Here is a 22674-nt window from a genome sequence, read left to right on the forward strand (position 1 = left end):
CTGTGACATTGTTGGTCGGAGCAGAAAGGCCAGAACTTTACTTCGTCGCTGGATCTCTTGCAGACATTGCTGAATCGGCGTGTGTGATGCCGATTCAGCAATGTCTTCACTGGTAACCAGGGTAAACATCGGGTTACTAAGCGCAGGGCCGCGCTTAGTAACCCGATGTTTACCCTGGTTACCAGCGTAAACGTAAAAAAAAAACACTACATACTTACATTCCGGCATCTGTCCCCCGGCGTTTTGCTTCCCTGCACTGTCAGCGCCGACTGGCCATAAAGCAGAGCACAGCGGTGACGTCACCGCTCTGCTTTACAGCCGGCGCTTACACAGCTCTCCAGCGACCACACAGCAATGCTGCAGCGATCGGCATCGTTGTCTAGATCACTGCAGCGTCGCTAAATGTGACAGTACCTTTATCCACAACAAAAAACAGCTGACTGAAGTAAGAAGGCCCAGATGTGTTAGGCCTCTGACCTACTAGATCAGCAGTGCAGTTGGCTACCTCTTTTGTTGATCCTCAATTTGCTATATATCAATCACTCAACTTGAAGCAAGTGAATCTTTTTACCATTCTTTCAATCAAACTGATAACCAAACAATCTTTCACAAATTTCCTCTAAAATAGGCACAGTTCTTTTTCTTTTTTTCTTTTCCCCGTTTAACACAGTACTGTTGCTTTAAACAAAACACAGATCTCCCAGCGCGCACCACACGAAGGATAGAAATATCTTGAGCGCTGCTCCTTGCCTCCCCATCAGACACTCAGCGGAGATAAAAACTCGCAGCATCCCTCGACACAGAAAGAAGAAATTCACAAGCAATCGTGCAGTGGCTTAATTCACCCCTCCCATGAGAATTTTAGAAATGTTGTGTCCTTCACACAGAAACAGAACACAGCAGTTCTCAGACTTAATTAATTTCTACAAAACCTTCATCGTCTGGGAATCAAAAACAGTCTCACTATGCGTGCAGATCACTGCACAATTTGAATAATCTGATTCTGACCGCATCCGACCAAAACACATATAGAAACCTATCCAATGTTAAACCATATATAACATGAGTTTCACTGAATCTCAGATGTAAATTAAATGTAAATTAAGAATATCCACAAGGGATCCATCCTGGACCCTCAGCAACAATTGGATAAGTAATGCTACTTATGTGATGATTCATACATGCTCATTCAGGGATTTTTTTTTCCTTTTCTCTCTCACTTTACAGTTGACTTTTACAAGAAGAGAATCAAAATCTCTTATCTCAATCACTCAGCTTGATTCAGCTCAAATTGAGTTGAATAATGTCCTTTGTCACATACAGAGAACTGTTGTGAATTCTGTGGCTGAGTTCACTTCTGTGGTCACAAGTGGTATTGCAGTCTCTGGGCTTCCTCCCTCAGGTGTTTTGGTGAGCTCGTTGGCTGCCTTGCTATTTAGCTCCACCTGAGTCTGTCTTCCTTGCTCCTTGTCAATGTTCCAGTGTTGGATCTGAGCTACTGCATCTTTCCTTGGGCCTGCTGCTCTGCTAGATAAGTGCTTCTAGTTTGTTTTCTGTTTTTTCTGTCCAGCTTGCTATTAACTTTTGCTGGAAGCTCTGAGAAGCAAAGGGGTGCACCGCCGTGCTGTTAGTTCGGCACGGTGGGTCTTTTTGCCCCTTTGCGTGGTTTTCGTTTTAGGGTTTTTTGTAGACTGCATAGTTCTCTTTGCTATCCTCGCTCTGTCTAGAATATCGGGCCTCACTTTGCTGAATCTATTTCATTCCTACGTTTGTCTTTTCATCTTGCTAACAGTCATTATATGTGGGGGGCTGCCTATTCCTTTGGGGTATTTCTCTGAGGTAAGTCAGGCTTGTATTTCTATCTTCAGGCTAGTCAGCTCCTCAGGCAGTGCCGAGTTGCATAGGTAGTTATAGGCGCAATCCACTGCTGCTTATAGTTGTGTGAGGATAGATCAGGTACTGCAGTCTACAGAGATTCCACGTCTCAGAGCTCGTCCTATTGTTTTTGGTTATTGCCAGATCTCTGTATGTGCGCTGATTACTGCACGCTGTGTTGCCTGATTGCCAGCCATAACAGTACAAGGAGCCACACCAATGATTCCCAATAGAGGGAAAAAAGAAATCCTGACATCATTTTTTTTTCTTAGCTCTGTCTTCAGTCTTTTTTTTCCCCTAGACATTAGAGTGCTTCAGGACACAGCTGTGGACATGGATATTCAGGCTCTGTGCTCCTCAATGGATAATCTCGTTGTAAATGTACAAAAGATTCAAGATACTATTGATCTGAAATCGATGCTAGAACCAAGAATTCCGATTCCTGATTTGTTTTTTGGTGACAGAACTAAGTTCATGAGCTTCAGAAATAATTGTAAGCTATTTTTGGCCTTGAAACCTCATTCTTCTGGTAATCCTATTCAACAGGTTTTGATTATTATTTCTTTTTTGCGCGGCGACCCACAGGACTGGGCGTTTTCTCTTGCACCAGGAGATTCTGCATTGAGTAATGTTGATGCATTTTTCCAGGCGCTGGGATTGCTTTACGATGAGCCTAATTCAGTGGATCAGGCTGAGAAAAATCTGCTGGCTTTATGCCAGGGTCAGGATGATGTAGAAGTATATTGTCAGAAATTTAGAAAGTGGTCAGTACTCACTCTGTGGAATGAATCTGCACTAGCGGCTTTGTTCAGAAAGGGTCTCTCTGAAGCTCTTTAGGATGTAATGGTGGGATTTCCTATGCCTGCTGGTTTGAATGAGTCTATGTCCTTGGCCATTCAGATCGGTCGTCGCTTGCGCGAGCGTAAATCTGTGCACCATCTGGCGGTATTGTCTGAGAGTAAACCTGAGCCTATGCAGTGCGACAGGACTATGACTAAAGTAGAACGGCAAGAACACAGACGTCTGAACAGACTGTGTTTCTATTGTGGTGATTCTACTCATGCTATTTCTAATTGTCCTAAACGCACTAGGCGGTTCGATAGCTCTGCCGTTATTGGTACTGTACAGTCCAAATTCCTTTTGTCCATTACCTTAATGTGCTCTTTGTCATCGTATTCTGTCATGGCGTTTGTGGATTCAGGCGCTGCCCTGAATCTGATGGATTTGGATTATGCTAAACGTTGTGGATTTTTCTTGGAGCCTTTGCGGTGTCCTATTCCGTTGAGAGGAATTGATGCTACACCTTTGGCCAAGAATAAGCCTCAGTACTGGGCCCAGCTGACCATGTGCATGGCTCCTGCACATCAGGAAGTTATTCGCTTTCTGGTACTGCATAATTTGCATGATGTGGTCGTGTTGGGGTTGCCATGGCTACAAACCCATAATCCAGTATTGGATTGGAACTCTATGTCGGTAACCAGCTGGGGTTGTCAGGGAGTACATGGTGATGTTCCATTTTTGTCTATTTCGTCATCCATTCCTTCTGACATCCCAGAGTTCTTGTCGGACTTTCAGGATGTATTTGAAGAGTCCAAGTCTGATGCCCTACCTCCGCATAGGAATTGTGATTGTGCTATCGATTTGATTCCTGGTAGTAAATTCCCTAAGGGTCGTTTATTTAATTTGTCCGTACCTGAACACACCGCTATGCGCAGTTATGTGAAGGAGTCCCTGGAGAAGGGACATATTCGCCCATCGTCGTCACCATTTGGAGCAGGGTTCTTTTTTGTAGCCAAGAAGGATGGTTCGCTAAGACCGTGTATTGATTACCGCCTTCTTAATAAGATCACTGTTAAGTTTCAGTATCCCTTGCCATTGATTTCTGACTTGTTTGCTCGGATTAAGGGGGCTAGTTGGTTCACCAAGATAGATCTTCGTGGTGCGTATAATCTGGTGAGAATCAGGCAGGGAGATGAATGGAAAACGGCATTTAATACGCCCGAGGGTCATTTTGAGTATCTGGTGATGCCGTTCGGACTTGCCAATGCTCCATCTGTTTTTCAGTCTTTTATGCATGACATTTTCCGTGAGTATCTGGATAAATTCTTGATTGTTTACTTGGATGACATTTTGATCTTCTCAGATGATTGGGAGTCTCATGTGAAGCAAGTCAGAATGGTTTTCCAGGTACTGCGTGCTAATTCCTTGTTCGTGAAGGGATCAAAGTGTCTCTTCGGTGTGCAGAAAGTTTCATTTTTGGGGTTCATCTTTTCCCCTTCTACTATCGAGATGGATCCGGTTAAGGTTCAGGCCATCCAGGATTGGACTCAGCCGACATCTCTAAAAAGTCTGCAGAAATTCCTGGGCTTTGCTAATTTTTATCGTCGCTTCATCTGTAATTTTTCTAGCATTGCCAGACCATTGACCGATTTGACCAAGAAGGGTGCTGATTTGGTTAATTGGTCTTCTGCTGCCGTGGAAGCTTTTCAGGAGTTGAAGCGTCGTTTTTGCTGTGCCCCTGTGTTGTGTCAACCTGATGTTTCTCTTCCGTTCCAGGTCGAGGTTGATGCTTCTGAGATTGGTGCAGGGGCGGTTTTGTCACAGAGAGGTTCTGGTTGCTCAGTGTTCAAACCATGTGCTTTCTTTTCCAGGAAATTTTCTGCTGCTGAGCGTAATTATGATGTGGGCAACCGAGAGTTGCTGGCCATGAAGTGGGCATTCGAGGAGTGGCGTCATTGGCTTGAGGGTGCTAAGCATCGCGTGGTGGTTTTGACTGATCATAAGAACCTTACTTATCTTGAGTCTGCCAAGCGCTTGAATCCTAGACAGGCCCGTTGGTCGTTATTTTTTGCTCGTTTTGATTTTGTGATTTCATACCTTCCGGGCTCTAAAAATGTGAAGGCGGATGCTCTGTCTAGGAGTTTTGTGCCCGACTCTCCGGGGTTATCTGACCCGGCGAGTATCCTCAAGGAAGGAGTCATTGTGTCTGCCATCTCCCCTGATTTGCGGAGAGTGTTGCAGAAATTTCAGGCTAATAAACCTGATCGTTGTCCGGCCGAGAAACTGTTCGTCCCTGATAGGTGGACTAGTAAAGTTATCTCTGAACTTCATTGTTCGGTGCTGGCCGGTCATCCAGGAATCTTTGGTACCAGGGAGTTGGTTGCTAGATCCTTCTGGTGGCCATCTCTGTCACGGGATGTGCGTGCTTTTGTGCAGTCCTGTGGAATTTGTGCTAGGGCTAAGCCCTGCTGTTCACGTGCCAGTGGGTTGCTTTTGCCCTTGCCGGTCCCGAAGAGGCCTTGGACACATATTTCGATGGATTTCATTTCTGACCTTCCCGTTTCTCAAAAAATGTCGGTCATTTGGGTGGTCTGTGATCGCTTTTCTAAAATGGTCCATCTGGTGCCCTTGGTTAAATTGCCTTCCTCCTCTGATTTGGTGCCTTTGTTCTTCCAGCATGTGGTTCGTTTACATGGCATTCCTGAGAATATTGTTTCTGACAGAGGTTCCCAGTTTGTCTCGAGGTTCTGGCGAGCCTTTTGTGGTAGGATGGGCATTGACCTATCTTTCTCCTCGGCCTTCCATCCTCAGACTAATGGCCAGACCGAACGAACCAATCAGACCTTGGAAACATATCTGAGATGTTTTGTTTCCGCTGACCAGGATGATTGGGTGTCATTTTTGCCGTTGGCTGAGTTCGCCCTTAATAATCGGGCCAGCTCGGCTACCTTGGTCTCTCCATTTTTCTGCAATTCTGGGTTCCATCCTCGTTTCTCTTCAGGACAGGTTGAGTCTTCGGACTGTCCTGGTGTGGATTCTGTGGTGGACAGGTTGCAGCAGATCTGGACTCAGGTGGTGGACAATTTGACCTTGTCCCAGGAGAAGGCTCAGCTTTTCGCTAATCGCAGACGCCGTGTGGGACCCCGACTTCGTGTTGGGGATCTGATTTGGTTATCTTCTCGTCATATTCCTATGAAGGTTTCCTCTCCTAAATTTAAACCTCGTTTTATTGGTCCGTATAGGATTTCTGAGATTCTCAATCCGGTGTCTTTTCGTCTGACCCTCCCAGACTCCTTTTCCATACATAATGTATTCCATAGGTCGTTGTTGAGGAGATACGTGGCACCTATGGTTCCATCTGTGGAGCCTCCTGCCCCTGTTTTGGTGGAGGGGGAATTGGAGTATATTGTGGAGAAGATTTTGGATTCTCGTGTCTCTAGACGGAAACTCCAGTATCTGGTCAAATGGAAGGGTTATGCTCAGGAAGATAATTCCTGGGTTTTTGCCTCTGATGTCCATGCCCCAGATCTTGTTCGTGCCTTTCATGTGGCTCATCCTGGTCGGCCTGGGGGTTCTGGTGAGGGTTCGGTGACCCCTCCTCAAGGGGGGGGTACTGTTGTGAATTCTGTGGCTGAGTTCACTTCTGTGGTCACAAGTGGTATTGCAGTCTCTGGGCTTCCTCCCTCAGGTGTTTTGGTGAGCTCGTTGGCTGCCTTGCTATTTAGCTCCACCTGAGTCTGTCTTCCTTGCTCCTTGTCAATGTTCCAGTGTTGGATCTGAGCTACTGCATCTTTCCTTGGGCCTGCTGCTCTGCTAGATAAGTGCTTCTAGTTTGTTTTCTGTTTTTTCTGTCCAGCTTGCTATTAACTTTTGCTGGAAGCTCTGAGAAGCAAAGGGGTGCACCGCCGTGCTGTTAGTTCGGCACGGTGGGTCTTTTTGCCCCTTTGCGTGGTTTTCGTTTTAGGGTTTTTTGTAGACTGCATAGTTCTCTTTGCTATCCTCGCTCTGTCTAGAATATCGGGCCTCACTTTGCTGAATCTATTTCATTCCTACGTTTGTCTTTTCATCTTGCTAACAGTCATTATATGTGGGGGGCTGCCTATTCCTTTGGGGTATTTCTCTGAGGTAAGTCAGGCTTGTATTTCTATCTTCAGGCTAGTCAGCTCCTCAGGCAGTGCCGAGTTGCATAGGTAGTTATAGGCGCAATCCACTGCTGCTTATAGTTGTGTGAGGATAGATCAGGTACTGCAGTCTACAGAGATTCCACGTCTCAGAGCTCGTCCTATTGTTTTTGGTTATTGCCAGATCTCTGTATGTGCGCTGATTACTGCACGCTGTGTTGCCTGATTGCCAGCCATAACAGAGAACCACACCTAACGGAACCCCTCTTCAATCAGGGATTTGCTTATTTATCCCTTATCTCAATTACTCACCTCTCATGCCATTAAGAGGTTCTCATAGACATACATACAAGGATTTGCACAGCCTGCCTATTTTGCTTTTTGGAATTGATGCAAGTTATGTAAATACAGCTTCATATGATGTACTGCTAATCCAAAAATGACCAAAATAACAACACTGCACAGAGTCTATCCCAGCTCTGCACTACACAGTGCACAACCAGTTAGTATATTGACATATATTACAGATGACAGTTATCTTATTACTCTATTATTAAACTCTCATATGGACATAAACAGACAAAACACAAAACTCACTGGTGATGTAGGTTCTTTGAACCGTGTTCACAGCCTTTATCCAGAGATATGGAGAGATCCAAAGAGATTGCAAGTGCAAAACAAAGTGTAAGAATAAAATTTCTCACCTTGCTGCAGTTGGGTTTTGCATGTCCAATATCCCAGGAAACTCCCACATACGGATTCCGAATAGGCTGGTTACCCCGGACCCCACGTTGGGCGCCAAAACTGTCATAGCTGTTTGCGTTCTGACCCAATGTCAGACATGCCAGTTTACCAGTGAGGCCAAATCAGGAGGTTATGCCCTTCATTGACAAGCGTGCTTGGAGAAAAAGTAAAGTGCACATGCGCTGTGGGATCATCATACACTGTAGAGGGGAGCTGGGGCCCACATTACCATGTATAGGGGAGCTGTAGGCCTATCATACTGTGTCTAGGGAAGCAGTGGGCTCATCACACTGTGCATAGGGGAGCATTAGAGACATCATACAATGTATAGGGGAGCTGTGGGCCCATCATACTGTGTATACGAGAGTAGTGTGGACATCATACAGTGTACCATTCAGATGTTTTGCCCCCCCCAAGCTAAAACTCTAGCTATGCCTCTGTGCATGCCAAAAGCAGACTCAGTGAAATTAATAGGAAATAGTGACATTTCCTTAGCTCAAGAGGTTTATTATGTAGCTCCCCCAAAAAATGTTTGTATATGCTGTTACTACCTAAAATTATTTCCCTCTACAAATAGCTGATTTGTATATTATGGCAGTGGATGAAACCCTCACTATTTCATCCTAATCCCACCGTCTGTGCCTAATAAAAACTAGTACTATAAAACACAGTGGAAAATAGCAGAGATCTGCGACATATACTGTACTTGCAATAATTGGAACACCCACCCAGATTCCTGCCTTTCATCCACCTTCCATCCTTCCTATCAAATCTCTCAATATTACTGAAATCCCCACCAAGTAAACAAGTTATCAAATCTCTTGACAATCTTCAGCTCTTAAAGGGACGCTGTCACCTGAATTTGGAGGGAACAATCTTCAGCCATGGAGGTGGGGTTTTGGGGTTTTTGATTCACCCTTTCCTTACCTGCTGGCTGCATGCTGGCTGCAATATTGGATTGAAGTTCATTCTCTGTCCTCCGTAGTACGTGCCTGCACAAGGCAATCTATTCAGGTGACAGTGTCCCTTTAAAAGAGGTTTTTTTCGGTATACCCTAAAAAAAGAGCTTGTGGAATGAATAAACGCTCACTATAACCTCTTATCACTCTCCCTATACATTCCTTTCACTTTCCCTATGCTGAAACTACGCTCTTCCTATGCTGTTTCTGGCTGCAATGTGCGCAAGATGGCGCTGGCAGCCTTTAAATATTCACTATGATGCTGGAAGGCCAGCCAATCACAATAATGCCATACCAAATATGGTGCCCATATCACTGTGATTGGCAAACAAGCCCTGCAAAAAAAGCGCCAAACAAGCTGGGTGGGTCACTCGAATATACCAAGGTGAATACCTAATTACTCTCAGAGTAACAAGTAGCCAAAATAGCGTACTATTCATGCGAGTAACGAATAGTTGCTTCTTTATCAAATTTTTGATTGATTTATTCTCAGAAACTTTTCAAAGGACCAGGAAACATTCATAACGTAAAAAGGAAAGAAGGTTATGACATCATTGTAGAAAGCTGTTTTAGATACTATAAGTAGTTTAACTATGTATTCCTACTGCAAAATATAGTAATCAAAGATACAACATTTCAGAAAAAGAAAAACATGATTGTCTGTTAAAAATAATGGAGGGTTATAAATAATTATATATTCAATGATGATTCATGAATAGTTTATGTAAATCAAAAGGTCGTATTTCAGCTAGAGATCAGCAGATCAGGCAAAGTTACAATTTTTCCATTTGCACAGATTTTATCTGTGAGTTCAATGTCCCTTGCTATTCTATGCAATGTCTTCTGACCTCAAAGCGTTATAAACATAAGATGTGAAAATTATAAAGGAAGTCAATCACATCAGATAACACTGTTATACTTCAGTTTCAGTTTAATTCTCAGGTCAGTAGCATTAGAAAGGTAGATGGACACTATACTAGAAGCATTGCTACTGAGAAACAAATGAAAGTTATTTCTTGTGGGAGCCACCAGCTTTCAGTCATACATGGTGGCCAGCGTGGCTACAGTCATCGCTCACAACATTGCAAGCAGTGCCTGTAAGCACGCCACAACACTTTCACTGACGCTGAGTTCTAAAAGTGCATAAGTGTGTCTTACAAGTAGGGAACCAGGGTCAGTCTTCTAGTGTAAGGAATGCCACAGTTTGTCATGAACTTGATGAGCTTTGCCATCACGCCCTGGTCACACCCCTATCCTGCCTAACCTGTGCCCAATTTAGTGGAGCCAAAAAATTTTCACATCTCCAAGATGTTCAAACATTTTGCAATGTTTCAAAGCAATTTACACCAAAATTCTATAAAAATTGCTTTGATAAATCAAGGCCTTTGTCTTTTATTTTTGTGGATTTTCTGTATAGAGTATTGTGGCTGATTTCCCAGATGTCTCATATATTATGTATTTTTTGTACTGCTATTATAATGTCTTTGTTTCTCAGACTGTATATAATAGGGTTGACCAAAGGAGTAAATATTGTATATAATAGTGATAGGATCTTACTTGTCGTGAGTGTTTGGCCTTTAGTTGGGACGACATAGACGCTGAACATGGTCCAATAGAATATGGAGACCACAGTGAGGTGGGAGCTACAGGTGGAGAAGGCTTTCTGTCTTCCAGTACTGGATGGGATTCTTAAGACTGTTTGAACAATATAAGTATAAGAAATTAAAATAATGGTGGTTGGAATTAAAACATTTAGAATACTCAATAAATAAAGTTCTAAATCAATAATGAAGATGTCAGAACAGGCGAGTCCTAATAGAGGAACAAGGTCACAGAATAAATGGTTAATGATATTGGTCCCACAAAAGAATATTTTTGCTATTGTTATGACGTAAATCGAAAGAATGGAAGATCCAAACAACCAACAGATAATGGTCAATATTACACAGTTTCCACTTGTCATTATAGAGGTATAACGTAGGGGATTACAGATGGCCACATATCTGTCATAAGACATCACTGTCAGAAGAAGACATTCTAATGTTTCTGATACGCAGAAGAAATAAAACTGTGTCATGCAGCCAATAAAAGTAATGGTCGCCCCATTATTCAGTAGGATGTGGAGCATGTTGGGGACAATATCCGTGGTCAACAAGATGTCACTGATGGACAGTTGTGAGATGAAGAAGTACATTGGAGTTTGGAGGGTCTTGCTGGTGGACACCAGAGTGATGATCAGGAGGTTCCCAAAGATTATCAGACAATAAACTACAAGGAATAAACAGAACAGGAAAATCCTTAATCCTTGACTGGCTTGAAATCCTAAGATGAAAAACTCTGTGACCATGGTGCTGTTTTTCTCCTGCACGTAGAACAGACAGGCTATAATTGTTATGATAAGACAGCAGACTTGGAACAGCTTGCATAGGAAAATTTAAAAAACATTAAAAATGATTCTGTGTGAGAATAATCAAACTAAATTGTTTCAAATTCAATTTTCTCCAAAATCGAGACTATCACCTTACTTATTGTGTGTTTGTGTGCCCTGTTCGATAAGGGGGTACAGTGTGGTATAGAAGAAAGCGGCATGGTCTTTGGCACACATTTCTGCCACAGACTAATCCAGCTCATAGTTAGCCTACACCACACAGTCTAACGTTAGGCCAGATTTATTAAGCTGAATGATTCACTAGGAACAAACTGGTACATTTTAAGATTGGGTGGTCCAAGTTGGCACATCTGAGAATTATATTCCAAAGATAAATTGTCTCATTGTGTGTTACATTTTCTATATTATATTATTACATTATTCCAAAATTATGTACTCACTTGTACAACACTGTGGAATGCATTGGTGCCACATAAATAAGGAAAAGAAAATATTTAAAAGGATGTCACCTCTTCAGACAATGGTATTTTAGGACATTATTGTATTCTTCATGAAATAACTCTTCTGGATCGCCTTTTACCAATCTGTGTTGTGTCATTATTTATTCTTAGGGTACTGTCACACTGAAACGATGCTGCAGCAATACGACGACGATGTCGATCGCTGCAGCATCGCTGTTTGGTCGCTGGAGAGCTGTCACACAGACAGCTCTCCAGCGACCAACGATCCCGAAGTCCCCGGGTAACCAGGGTAAACATCGGGTTACTAAGCGCAGGGCCGCGCTTAGTAACCTGATGTTTACCCTGGTTACCAGCGTAAACGTAAAAAAAACAAACATTACATACTTACCTTCTGTGTCTGTCCTCCGGCGCTCTGCTTTCCTCTGCACTGTCAGCGCCAGTCAGCCGTAAAGCAGAGCGGTGATGTCACCGCTGTGCTTTCCGGCTGGCCGGCGCTCACAGCCAGTGCAGAGAAGCACAGCGCCGGAGGACAGACACCGAAGGTAAGTATGTAGTGTTTGTTTTTTTACGTTAACGCTGGTAACCAGGGTAAACATCGGATTACTAAGCGCGGCCCTGCGCTTAGTAACCCGATGTTTACCCTGGTTACCAGTGAAGACATCACTGAATTGGCATCACACACGCCGATTCAGCGATGTCAGCGGGAGATCCAGTGACGAAATAAAGTTTCAAATGATCTGCTACGACGTACGATTCTCAGTGGGGTCCCTGATCGCAGTAGCGTGTCAGACACAGCGAGATCGTAACGATATCGCTGGAATGTCACGGATCGTGCCGTCCTAGCGACCAAAGTGCCACTGTGTGACGGTACTCTTAGAGGCAACCTTTAATTAAATGAATGCTGCCTGAATCACGGGCAGCATAAATCAGAGCCTGGATGCATGGCTGCATGGGCTGGAAAGACAATTGCACAATAGGGTTTTATCCATGTAGTGGGGTATCAATGATTCAGAGAATTGCTCATCTGGCAGGGATGTGTGACCACAACCACAGATTACATAGAAAAGGAGACTGCTGTAGACCCACAGAGATTTCAGGATAACCAATAGTGGGGAAGAATGGGTTAATTCATGTGCTGCCTGGACAGGGGAGACCATTGGTGGATGGAGTCAGAGACCTATCGTGGTTTGTCCTGGAGAAGAAACATGAAACTGTGAAACACATTGACAAACCAGATTTTGGTCTACATGTGTGTCTGACTCATCCATTAATGGTCTCGTCTATCCAGACGGTGCAGGAATTACCCGGTTTACTCCACTATTGGTGATTACGCATTTACATTGAGAGAGACCCGTCAATGATTTGGTGTGGGGCGGGAAGAAGCGGGCCGTGGACTGCACAGGACAAGTCGGCCGGGACCTGATGAACCCGTACAGCTTTTCTAGGTAAGTATAATACTGCACCATTTCAGAGAAAGGCTTATCTTCATGCTGCTTTTGGTTTTAGCAGCATCTGATGACAGGTTCCCCTTAATAAAAATGTGTGACTTGTGCTGAAATTTCTATGTTATGGAAAAATGATAGATATTGTAAAGTATAAACTGTCCATATTATTAAGGTTCAGCTTATCCATGTATGTATTTATCATGTATTTCATAAATATGAAAAATCATCACTGATGAGCTTATCAAGAAAAACTAAAATAGTAAAATCCAACTATGCAAGAGTGGGGTAAATGAAAGTCTGATGTTTTATGAGCTATTACTGGACAAAAAACCCCCGAAGAAGTAGGGGGCACTAAACCTCTTAAGAAGCCCAGGCTCTGGCACATCTTTTGGGCTGTCGTAGATGTCAGCTGCACTTTGTTTCCATTTTCTGGCATATATCATTATAAATATTGTGTGTGGTGGACATTTTTTGTTTGAGTTTGAGTATAAAATGTTAGAGCCTTATAAGAATAGATCTGCTGCATAATTGTGACTAAACTATTGTATAAAATTATAAGATTAATAGCAACCTTTTGGAAAGTCTGATAAAAATCTTTCAGAAGTCTTTCTTCTGTATCACGTCACTATCATTACTCACATCAGATATTTCTTTGCGCTGATTCATTCTCAGAATGATTTTTCTTATCGCTGCTCTCAGTTCTCTGGTCTTTGACTCCGTGTGATCGATTTCCATAACCCGGTGAGATCATATGAAGCATCAGATTTATATAGAAAATAAAGGCAAGGTGCGAGGTAGAAAAACTCCCCGGAGAATCCTCTGAATTTGTCCTCTAAGTCTCCAGTGTTGTGATTAATGGAGAAATACAAAAATAAATTTTGTACACCTTAATCCCAGAGTCATTGCTTTACTTTATAAGAATATAAACATTTGCATGGCATTATTGTGGAGATAAAAAAAATTCCCCATGAGAACAAATGATAACCAGGGATTCAAGCTTCAGGAGGCTAATTTGCATATTCCAGGTGCCTTCTGGGAGAAGCGAAGTCTCCCTAAGCTAGAAGATCGTTGGGTACAGCGGGGACCAGCTGCTTCGAAAGCATCACCAAACCAGGGATTCAAGCTTCAGGAGGCTAATTTGCATATTCCAGGTGCCTTCTGGGAGAAGCGAAGTCTCCCTAAGCTAGAAGATCGTTGGGTACAGCCGGGACCAGCTGCTTCGAAAGCATCACCAAACCAGGGATTCAAGCTTCAGGAGGCTAATTTGCATATTCCAGGTGCCTTCTGGGAGAAGCGAAGTCTCCCTAAGCTAGAAGATCGTTGGGTACAGCCGGGACCAGCTGCTTCGAAAGCATCACCAAACCAGGGATTCAAGCTTCAGGAGGCTAATTTGCATATTCCAGGTGCCTTCTGGGAGAAGCGAAGTCTCCCTAAGCCTAGAATTTTTGCCTGTAGGACATTATTGCAAGAGAGCTTGGCTGAGTAGATTACACAAGAAGGAAAACACACAGCAAGTCAGCAGGATCTAGGAGCAACATGGCAGATGTGACAACCTACATGGTGAGCTGCAGCATGTGCTACATGTTCACAGATCGACCAGAAGAAGAATCCAATTTCACCTGTCAGAAGTGTAGACTAGTGGCCCTTTTAGAAGAAAAGGTGCGGGGTCTGGAAGAAAGAATAGCAACTTTGAAACTCATCAAAGAGAATGAAGACTTTCTAGACAGAACAGAAGCATCTCTACTGGTCACAGAAGGTGCAAAAAGTGTCAGAGAACCTCCAAAAGCAGATGAGTGGAAGCATGTGACCAAAAGAAGCAAGAAGACCATGGAGAAATCACCAACCACACAACTGAAGAACCGATATCAAATCTTTGTAGAGGATGAAGATGGCACACCTAAGAATGAAGCAATACCAGCAAGCAAAAAAGAAAAGGGCACACAGCAACAAGTGACAGCAAAAAGTACAGCCAAGAAGCAACGAAGAGTGGTGGTGGTGGGAGACTCACTACTGAGAGGCACCGAAGCAGCCATCTGCAGACCGGACATAACTGCAAGAGAAGTATGCTGCCTTCCAGGTGCGATGATCAAGGATGTGACCGATAGGATACCAAAGCTCTTCAGCTCCAAGGACGTCCACCCATTTCTTCTGATACATGTTGGCACCAATGACACGGCAAGGAAGGACCTACCGACAATCTGCAAGGACTTTGAAGAGTTGGGGAAGAAAGTAAAGGAACTGGATGCACAGGTAGTTTTTTCTTCTATCCTTCCAGTAGACGGGCATGGCACCAGGAGATGGAACAGGATCCTTGATGCAAACAACTGGCTGAGACGATGGTGCAGACAACAAGGATTTGGATTCCTGGACCACGGTGTGAATTACTGGTATGATGGACTCCTCGCCAGAGACGGACTACACCTCAACAAACCTGGGAAACACACATTCGCCAGAAGACTCGCTACACTCATCAGGAGGGCGTTAAACTAGAAGAAGAGGGGACGGGAAGAAAAACATTAGACTCGAACAAAGACGACCCAGGAAAACATACTCAGAAGGGAGGTAAGAACATTTCTAAAACAATCCACAGTGAGGAGATTGGAACAAAACAAAATCCTCTAAACTGCATGCTCGCAAACGCCAGAAGCCTGACAAACAAGATGGAAGAACTAGAAGCAGAAATATCTACAGGTAACTTTGACATAGTGGGAATAACCGAGACATGGTTAGATGAAAGCTATGACTGGGCAGTTAACTTACAGGGTTACAGTCTGTTTAGAAAGGATCGTAAAAATCGGAGAGGAGGAGGGGTTTGTCTCTATGTAAAGTCTTGTCTAAAGTCCACTTTAAGGGAGGATATTAGCGAAGGGAATGAGGATGTCGAGTCCATATGGGTCGAAACTCATGGAGGGAAAAATGGTAACAAAATTCTCATTGGGGTCTGTTACAAACCCCCAAATATAACAGAAACCATGGAAAGTCTACTTCTAGAGCAGATAGATGAAGCTGCAACCCATAATGAGGTCCTGGTTATGGGGGACTTTAACTACCCGGATATTAACTGGGAAACAGAAACCTGTGAAACCCATAAAGGCAACAGGTTTCTGCTAATAACCAAGAAAAATTATCTTTCACAATTGGTGCAGAATCCAACCAGAGGAGCAGCACTTTTAGACCTAATACTATCTAATAGACCTGACAGAATAACAAATCTGCAGGTGGTTGGGCATTTAGGAAATAGCGACCACAATATTGTGCAGTTTCACCTGTCTTTCACTAGGGGGACTTGTCAGGGAGTCACAAAAACATTGAACTTTAGGAAGGCAAAGTTTGAACAGCTTAGAGATGCCCTTAATCTGGTAGACTGGGACAATATCCTCAGAAATGAGAATACAGATAATAAATGGGAAATGTTTAAGAACATCCTAAATAGGCAGTGTAAGCGGTTTATACCTTGTGGGAATAAAAGGACTAGAAATAGGAAAAACCCAATGTGGCTAAACAAAGAAGTAAGACAGGCAATTAACAGTAAAAAGAAAGCATTTGCACTACTAAAGCAGGATGGCACCATTGAAGCTCTAAAAAACTATAGGGAGAAAAATACTTTATCTAAAAAACTAATTAAAGCTGTCAAAAAGGAAACAGAGAAGCACATTGCTAAGGAGAGTAAAACTAATCCCAAACTGTTCTTCAACTATATCAATAGTAAAAGAATAAAAACTGAAAATGTAGGCCCCTTAAAAAATAGTGAGGAAAGAATGGTTGTAGATGACGAGGAAAAAGCTAACATATTAAACACCTTCTTCTCCACGGTATTCACGGTGGAAAATCAAATGCTAGGTGAAATCCCAAGAAACAATTAAAACCCTATATTAAGAGTCACCAATCTAACCCAAGAAGAGGTGCGAAACCGGCTAAATAAGATTAAAATAGATAAATCTCCGGGTCCGGATGGCATACACCCACGAGTACTAAGAGAACTAAGTAATGTAATAGATAAACCATTATTTCTTATTTTTAGTGACTCTATAGCGACAGGGTCTGTTCCGCAGGACTGGCGCATAGCAAATGTGGTGCCAATATTCAAAAAGGGCTCTAAAAGTGAACCTGGAAATTATAGGCCAGTAAGTCTAACCTCTATTGTTGGTAAAATATTTGAAGGGTTTCTGAGGGATGTTATTCTGGATTATCTCAATGAGAATAACTGTTTAACTCCATATCAGCATGGGTTTATGAGAAATCGCTCCTGTCAAACCAATCTAATCAGTTTTTATGAAGAGGTAAGCTATAGACTGGACCACGGTGAGTCATTGGACGTGGTATATCTCGATTTTTCCAAAGCGTTTGATACCGTGCCGCACAAGAGGTTGGTACACAAAATGAGAATGCTTGGTCTGGGGGAAAATGTGTGTAAATGGGTTAGTAACTGGCTTAGTGATAGAAAGCAGAGGGTGGTTATAAATGGTATAGTCTCTAACTGGGTCGCTGTGACCAGTGGGGTACCGCAGGGGTCAGTATTGGGACCTGTTCTCTTCAACATATTCATTAATGATCTGGTAGAAGGTTTACACAGTAAAATATCGATATTTGCAGATGATACAAAACTATGTAAAGCAGTTAATACAAGAGAAGATAGTATTCTGCTACAGATGGATCTGGATAAGTTGGAAACTTGGGCTGAAAGGTGGCAGATGAGGTTTAACAATGATAAATGTAAGGTTATACACATGGGAAGAGGGAATCAATGTCACCATTACACACTGAACGGGAAACCACTGGGTAAATCTGACAGGGAGAAGGACTTGGGGATCCTAGTTAATGATAAACTTACCTGGAGCAGCCAGTGCCAGGCAGCAGCTGCCAAGGCAAACAGGATCATGGGGTGCATTAAAAGAGGTCTGGATACACATGATGAGAGCATTATACTGCCTCTGTACAAATCCCTAGTTAGACCGCACATGGAGTACTGTGTCCAGTTTTGGGCACCGGTGCTCAGGAAGGATATAATGGAACTAGAGAGAGTACAAAGGAGGGCAACAAAATTAATAAAGGGGATGGGAGAACTACAATACCCAGATAGATTAGCGAAATTAGGATTATTTAGTCTAGAAAAAAGACGACTGAGGGGCGATCTAATAACCATGTATAAGTATATAAGGGGACAATACAAATATCTCGCTGAGGATCTGTTTATACCAAGGAAGGTGACGGGCACAAGGGGGCATTCTTTGCGTCTGGAGGAGAGAAGGTTTTTCCACCAACATAGAAGAGGATTCTTTACTGTTAGGGCAGTGAGAATCTGGAATTGCTTGCCTGAGGAGGTGGTGATGGCGAACTCAGTCGAGGGGTTCAAGAGAGGCCTGGATGTCTTCCTGGAGCAGAACAATATTGTATCATACAATTATTAGGTTCTGTAGAAGGACGTAGATCTGGGGATTTATTATGATGGAATATAGGCTGAACTGGATGGACAAATGTCTTTTTTCGGCCTTACTAACTATGTAAGTATAACCCTCATCCTCCACTCTTCCTGCCTGCAATCAAATCATGTCTGAAGCAAGGAATACAATGTCCCTACCAGACTTACAAACACAGGAAAGAGACCCAGATCCCCATCCACCAGCTAGTGAAAGGGGAAAACGTACAGTCAAACCTACATGGAAAGTCATGGAGAATTTAGAGACTGCAAAACGTGTCGTATATAGTGATGTGTCTTCACTGTGGGAGAAAGTGCTGAATCACATAGACACTGTATCAAGGCCTGCTTCTCATGAGTTACCACTTGAGGGAGTCCTAGAACAATTATGCACAGCATACCAAATGTATATGGAGAAGACTGACCAATACATTATTCTCCTGAAAAAACTGAATCTACCAGAGACTTTAAACGAATTGCAAAGTTTCCAGCAGCTTAATTCTGAAAGAGACTGCACCGTACGTGACATTAAAACCAAGTTAGAGGCTAAAATTGCACGGACACCAGATGCATCAACTCGCTCATCTAAATTGTCCAAGCACTAAAAACGCTCATCTAGGTCAAGTTCGTCAAAATATTCCACTCTCAGCGAGCAGCTTATAAGAGCACGTGCTAAGGCCGAAACGTCTAAGATACAAGCTGCCTTTGCGCAAAGGAGAGCAGAAATGGATGCAGCCGCAGCACAAAAGAGAGCATAAATGGATGCGGATGCAGCACGCAAGGAAGCTATGGAGAAGGAATGTGAGCATGCGACAGCCATGGCAGAGTTAAGGATCCTGGAGCGAGCTATCAGTGGGAGTCAAAGAGACAGCATCAGTTTGTGTGAAGTGGTGGCAGAAGACCCTATTGAACGCACAAGAGACTACGTGCTAAGCCAAAATGGCGAACCGCAGATCATTACTAACATTCCTGATGGCGTTCATGCTTCTCCAGGGCACCAGGATGCCGATCCACTTACAGAACCCTACATTCAAGGTCAGTACAATGCTCCCAAACTTGAACTTCCTTCGTATTCCAGTATGCGCCAGGACCCCGCATCTCACCAAACTCCACAGGCTAATATCTACACGCGTCCCAATATGCCGGCAGGTCATTATACTCTCCACAACCGCGCAGTGCCAGCTCCGCATGTAGCAGAGACTATACCCACCAAACCGGTTGCTGGACTAAATGCATATGCCACTCCATACTTACCCACGTTTCAAGGCTAGGACGTCTCCACCCCTATGTACAACACTGCTCAGCCTACATTCGTGCATCCTAAGTCAGAAAGAACAGACATGTCCGACTTTGCAAGGTACATGATTCGCCGCGAACTTACTAAAACCGGTCTCACAAGGTTTGACGACCAACCTGAAAATTACAGAGGTTGGAAAAATGCCTTTAGAACCGTAACTAGTGACCTTGGCATCACTGCTACCGAAGAGCTGGACCTGCTAATCAGATGGCTAGGACCACAATCCACAGAGCGTGTTAAGAGACTCAGGTCTGTACATATCAGTAATCCAACGGCTGGTCTCATGGCTGCATGGGAAAGACTAGAGAAAAACTTTGGCAGTCCAGAAGCCATAGAGGATGCACTGTTCAAGCGATTACAGAGTTTTCCAAAGATATCAAGCAAAGACAGTTCAAAGTTCCTAGAGCTCAGTGACTTGCTGTTAGAGCTCCAGCTGGCCAAGGCAGACACCCACCTACCTGGCCTCAGCTACCTGGACACTGCCCGTGGAGTAAATCCCATTATCTCCAAGCTACCGTACAACGTACAAGAAAAGTGGACTACACTAGGGTCAAAATACAAGAAAGACCATCAAGTGTCATTTCCTCCATTCTCCTACTTCTGTGAGTTTATAAAAGACGTGGCAGAGCGTAAGAACGACCCAAGCTTTTCCTACGAAGAATCCAGTAGCCCAGCTTCACCTCCTTCTAAATACGTCAGCGCACGCTCGAATGACAGAAACCACAGGGGTCCAGTGTCAGTAAAGAAGACGGATATTCTTCCCTTACCAACATCAGCCCCTGGCAAGAGTAACAAGGGTGAAAAGATAGACAACCCAAATCGTGAATGTCCCATCCACAAGAAGCCACATCCTTTAAAAAAGTGCATCGGCTTCAGGAAGAAACCGCTCCAAGAACGCAAGGAGCTTCTAAAGAAGTTCGGGGTATGCTACAGATGTTGTGCTTCTACTGAACACCTTGCTAAAGACTGTAAAACTACAATTAAGTGCATGGAGTGTGACAGTGAGGACCACGTACAAGCACTCCACCCATTCCGTCCTGACTCTACACTTACTCCTTCCCCCACCACGAGCCATGGCGGGGAGGACGCAGCTCAAACTGCAAGCCATACCACAATATCTTCTTCATGCACAGAAGTCTGCGGAGAAGACCTCTGGGACAAGTCCTGTGCGAAGATTTGCCTGGTGAACATGTATCCCAACGGTCACCCAGAGAAAGCCGTGAAGGTGTATGTCCTTCTGGATGATCAGAGCAACCGATCACTTGCAAGGTCAGAACTCTTTGATATGTTTAACTTAAAGGGAAATGCTTACCCTTACACCTTAGGTACCTGCAGTGGTGTTACAGAGGTTTCTGGGAGAAGGGCCAGTGGTCTTACAGCGACATCTCTCGAGAACACCGTCGAGATACCGTTACCTACACTGGTCGAGTGCAACCAGATTCCATCCAATCGAGAAGAGATCCCAACGCCAGAGGCTGCTCTTCATCATCAACATCTCAAGAGGATAGCAAACAAGATACCAGCCCTCAACAACAATGCAGATATCCTGATTCTGCTGGGCAGAGACATTCTCCGGCTGCACAAGGTACATTAGCAAATTAACGGACCACACGATGCACCATTTGCCCAACGCTTAGATCTAGGCTGGGTAATCGTAGGCAATGTTTGCATACACAAGATGAAGAGACCTAACAACATCTCCTCTTACAAAACACACATCTTGTCAAATGGTCGCAGCACCCATTTCCAACCATGCCCACATCACTACTGGGTGAAAGAGAAAGTGAGCAACACCAAGTGGCAACAGGAATCCTTCAACAACATGAACACGCACCAGCCCTGGGATGAAAACCTCGGGTCATCAGTGTTCGACTCTACAAGTAGTGACAACAAGTTGGCACCCACAAGGGAAGATAAAGAATTCATAAAGGTTATGGATAAAGAATTTGCTCAAGATGACTCCAACAGTTGGGTAGCTCCTTTACCCTTTCATTTCCCAAGAGTGAGGTTGCCGAAAAACCTGCAGCAAGCAACTGCAAGGTTCTCATCCTTAAAGCGTACCCTAAAGAGGAAACCAGAGATGGAGAGGCATTTCATTGACTTTATGCAGAACATCTTTGACAGAGATCATGCTGAACCTGCGCCACCACTGAGGGAGGGAGAAGAATGTTGGTATCTTCCATCCTTTGGTGTCTATCACCCTCGCAAGCCTAATCAGATCAGAGTCGTGTTTGACTCCAGTGCTCAGTTTGAAGGCCTCTCTCTCAATAACCTGCTCCTAACTGGGCCCAACCTGAACAACAGCCTCCTTGGAGTATTGATCCGCTTCAGACAAGAACCTGTCGCCATAATGGCCGACATTCAGCAGATGTTTCATTGCTTCATTGTGAAAGAAGACAACAGAAACTATCTTAGGTTCCTATGGCACAAAGACAACAATGTCAACAACCCGGTCATAGACTACCGGATGAAGGTCCATGTCTTCGGCAATAGTCCCTCACCTGCTGTGGCGATCTATGGTCTGAGACGGACAGCCCAAGAAGGTGAGAGAGAGTACGGATCCGATGCTCGGCAATTTGTAGAGAAGAACTTCTATGTGGACGATGGGCTCAAGTCCTTACCCAAGTGAAGATGCAATTGACCTACTAGAAGCTAGAAGATCGTTGGGTAATTTTTGCCTGTAGGACATTATTGCAAGAGAGCTTGGTTGAGTAGATTACACAAGAAGGAAAACACACAGCAAGTCAGCAGGATCTAGAAGCAACATGGCAGATGTGACAACCTACATGGTGAGCTGCAGCATGTGCTACATGTTCACAGATCGACCAGAAGAAGAATCAAATTTCACCTGTCAGAAGTGTAGACTAGTGGCCCTTTTAGAAGAAAAGGTGCGGGGTCTGGAAGAAAGAATAGCAACTTTGAAACTCATCAAAGAGAATGAAGACTTTCTAGACAGAACAGAAGCATCTCTACTGGTCACAGAAGGTGAAAAAAGTGTCAGAGAACCTCCAAAAGCAGATGAGTGGAAGCATGTGACCAAAAGAAGCAAGAAGACCATGGAGAAATCACCAACCACACAACTGAAGAACCGATATCAAATCTTTGTAGAGGATGAAGATGGCACACCTAAGGATGAAGCAATACCAGCAAGCAAAAAAGAAAAGGGCACACAGCAACAAGTGACAGC

General features: G+C 43.8%; 1 protein-coding gene across 1 annotated transcript; it reads right to left on the reverse strand.

Annotated features, from left to right (window-relative positions):
• Positions 1–9923: 9923 nt before the first annotated feature.
• On the reverse strand, positions 9924–13509 carry LOC138674834 (olfactory receptor 6B9-like). Its single transcript, XM_069762650.1, has 2 exons — positions 13414–13509; positions 9924–10841 (listed from the first exon to the last, which is right to left on the reverse strand). The coding sequence occupies exons 1-2, from the start codon at positions 13507–13509 to the stop codon at positions 9924–9926; spliced, it is 1014 nt and encodes a 337-aa protein (XP_069618751.1).
• Positions 13510–22674: the final 9165 nt, after the last annotated feature.

The sequence above is a fragment of the Ranitomeya imitator genome, chromosome 4, assembly GCF_032444005.1.
Source record: "Ranitomeya imitator isolate aRanImi1 chromosome 4, aRanImi1.pri, whole genome shotgun sequence".
NCBI lineage: Eukaryota > Metazoa > Chordata > Amphibia > Anura > Dendrobatidae > Ranitomeya > Ranitomeya imitator.

What these genes read in the sequence shown, in the direction of transcription:
- LOC138674834 (XM_069762650.1), bottom strand. Translation starts at nt 13,509, where the DNA reads ATGGAAATCGATCACACGGAGTCAAAGACCAGAGAACTGAGAGCAGCG. An exon ending in AGCGCAAAGAAATATCTGAT is followed by an intron (nt 10,842 to 13,413) that starts GTGAGTAATGAT and finishes TTCTACGTGCAG; the next exon opens with GAGAAAAACAGCACCATGGT.